This window comes from Austrofundulus limnaeus, unplaced genomic scaffold (genome assembly GCF_001266775.1).
Source record: "Austrofundulus limnaeus strain Quisiro unplaced genomic scaffold, Austrofundulus_limnaeus-1.0 Scaffold98, whole genome shotgun sequence".
Taxonomy (NCBI): domain Eukaryota; kingdom Metazoa; phylum Chordata; class Actinopteri; order Cyprinodontiformes; family Rivulidae; genus Austrofundulus; species Austrofundulus limnaeus.
Genome location: NW_013952500.1, coordinates 259342 through 261963, shown reverse-complemented (window position 1 = coordinate 261963; position 2622 = coordinate 259342). Strand labels below are relative to the sequence as shown.

General features: G+C 41.4%; 1 protein-coding gene across 1 annotated transcript in view; it reads right to left on the bottom strand.

Moving 5' to 3' along the window:
- Positions 1-1810, bottom strand: part of cdcp1b (CUB domain containing protein 1b) — a gene marked incomplete at its 5' end in the record, with an annotated part of 17038 nt that extends 15228 nt beyond the window's left edge. The window contains 2 exon segments of the mRNA XM_014013106.1: positions 1494-1584; positions 1750-1810. Coding sequence (XP_013868560.1) covers positions 1494-1563 — 70 coding nt within the window.
- Positions 1811-2622: the final 812 nt, after the last annotated feature.

Sequence of the window (2622 nt, the reverse complement as noted above, 5' to 3'; positions counted from 1 at the left end):
ATCCTTTAAATTGATTTCTGGAGATTATCCAAGGTGCTTCATGACCCATAATTGGGTCCCTAGCCCAACTTTGGGAACCACTGGTCTAAGTAGTGCAAAGATGTCTCTAATTCAATGCAGGCGTCGCACAGACCAGTGGCATTGAGTCCCATCTCCATTTTGTGGCGGTTGAGCAGATTGTGCCCAGTTAGGACTCCAACCAGTGTGCTTAGAGTTTTCCCAAACCTTAGATTTGGGCCATTTGTCAGTTCCCATGCCGTCYSTCAGTCCGTCAGCTCCCTCCAGCGGATTGAGTCAGGTCTTTGTTTGCCCCTCACACACACTAAGGTCATGTTTTTCTTAAGATGTCAGTAAGATTCCTCAGACGTTCTGCTCTGTGTTGACATGGCTGCATTGCGTCGCGCATGAAGATTTTCCATCTGCACGGTCCTCTCCTGTTCTTCCAGTTCCCCAAGACTAAACCGGATTCAGAGGAGGGAGTTTCAGAAACTCTTTATCTTACGGACTTCATCATATCTAAYACGGGGTCAGCTTCGAAGCTTTATGAGGAGCACAACACTGAAGCACTGAGCAGGTTGGGTTCATTGATTCAAGCCGTTTTAATCCGGTTCCCATTGTTTGGTGTGAACAAACTGTTAGAACCGTCCACTCTTCTTCAAGCCTTGGATAAAAACCATCAGTCTGAAAACTTTACAGCCTCTGGGTTGGAAACTGAAAGCAGCAAAATCAGACCTACTGACCTAAACTTGAAACAAAAAACCAACAAAAGGAACAAAAAATGCAGACTTTGCCATCTCTTGTGACAATAAACAGTGGGCGTGGAAGCAAAAATCTTTGATTTTAATTCACCGATTACTGTAAAACAGTAAATAAGTGAGTAAAGTTTTATTTATAAAGCGCCTTTCACAGAAATATATTCACAAGGTGCMGTACAATCATTAACAGCATAAAAATGGTGGAAAGAATAAAATTAAACAGAAAAACACAATAAACCTAAGCAATGAAAATTGAAAACATCAAATCAAAAAAATAATTTTTAAAGTTGTAAATCAAACACAAGGTCAATGCAGTTTAAAATATAAAAAAACAGTTTAAATCAGTTTAAATAAGGTAAAGTGAGACTAAAGGAAAGATGGCTCAGAGTTTAAATGATGTCATAAAACAGCCGGCAGATTCATGGTTCAGCAGCAGATTGCTGGTCAATAATTAATGAAGCTGGGATGAATTCATGCCTCCAGGAAGCTCCATAAACGCCTCATAAAGCATTTGAAAAGACAAAACTAATGGAGTCTTTGTTTTGAATAAAACAATATCCAATTAATGACCTTTATTGCGGTATTTTTCAAAACTGCTCAATCTAAGTCCAAGCTGCGCTTTTATTGTTCTCTTATTGAAAAAAATAAAGCCAYATTTTCAAATGAGACTGATAAGTGGTCTGTTCTTAGTCAAAATCTTTAAAAAATAACAGTTCATTTTGAGTTTTATTTCCTCACCTGTGGAGTCCAAAGTCGTGGAAAGTAAAAAACCCACGAGGAGAAGCGCGCCTGATCCACAGAGCCGCATGTTCTCCAAACCCGGAATCTCCTTTTTGGAGAAATGTATTTTTCATATATAAAAATAAAAACAGTAAATAAATTTTAAAAAGTGAAGTCAAAGTTCAGACAAACGCGTGCATTTTCGGATCMCTTTCCAACAGGCTGACATCTACTTCCGCCTCGCAGGAGATGGGCGTGGACCGCAGCGCCTTACCTGTTCCGACCTGCTGAGAAGATCCGGTTGTTCAACCGAAACACGAGCAGAGGCTCTGGTTGGATCAAACCAGAGTCACTCCTGTTTTCTGTGTGGCACAACAGATCCGCCCCCCCCCCTCCTCCTCCACCCTCCATTAAGGAGCACCGTGCCAGGGATTGTTGTTGGCACGGCTGTGCGTAAAACCTCCCCAAAACGCAGCGAGGGCTGCAGGAACTGTCTGCTTCCTGTGGATTATTACCCTGGAAATTTAATTGATTACTTTTTTAAAGAAATGGTTGACAAGATGTAGCAAATTATTTAAAAAAATAAGACAGGGCTGCACGTAAATTTCAAGGAAATGTGCAAAAAAATCGAGTTGTGTGTGGTGCGTCTTTTTTTCCCTCTTTAGTAACAGCTACATGCAGAGCTGCAGAAGTTAAATCCTGCCGCCACACGCCTCATAAGACAGACATTCCTCAGAGAAACACCTGAGGGGCAGACCACCTCCAACACACACACATTTTTTTACATTTTAATTTCTGTTTTAGAAGTAAAAACTGACAAAAAAACAAATGAAAATCCGTTTAAAACCCGAGTCGATCACTGTGAAGGGCTATAAAATAACCAATAAAATTACTTTTTTATGTTTGTTTCCTGAATTATTTGGTTGAATGAAACCAGCACACACACACACACACACACACAGAGCCACAGAGGACACTTGTGCGCGTGTGTTTTCTGCTGAACCAGTCTGACAGCAGAGTGGGCGTTGGGCTGGAATCAGAGCTGCAGTTTGTCCTGCTAACAACAGAGCTCAGTGGAGAACCAGCAGCTGTCACACACACACACACACACACACACACACACACACACACACACACACACACACAC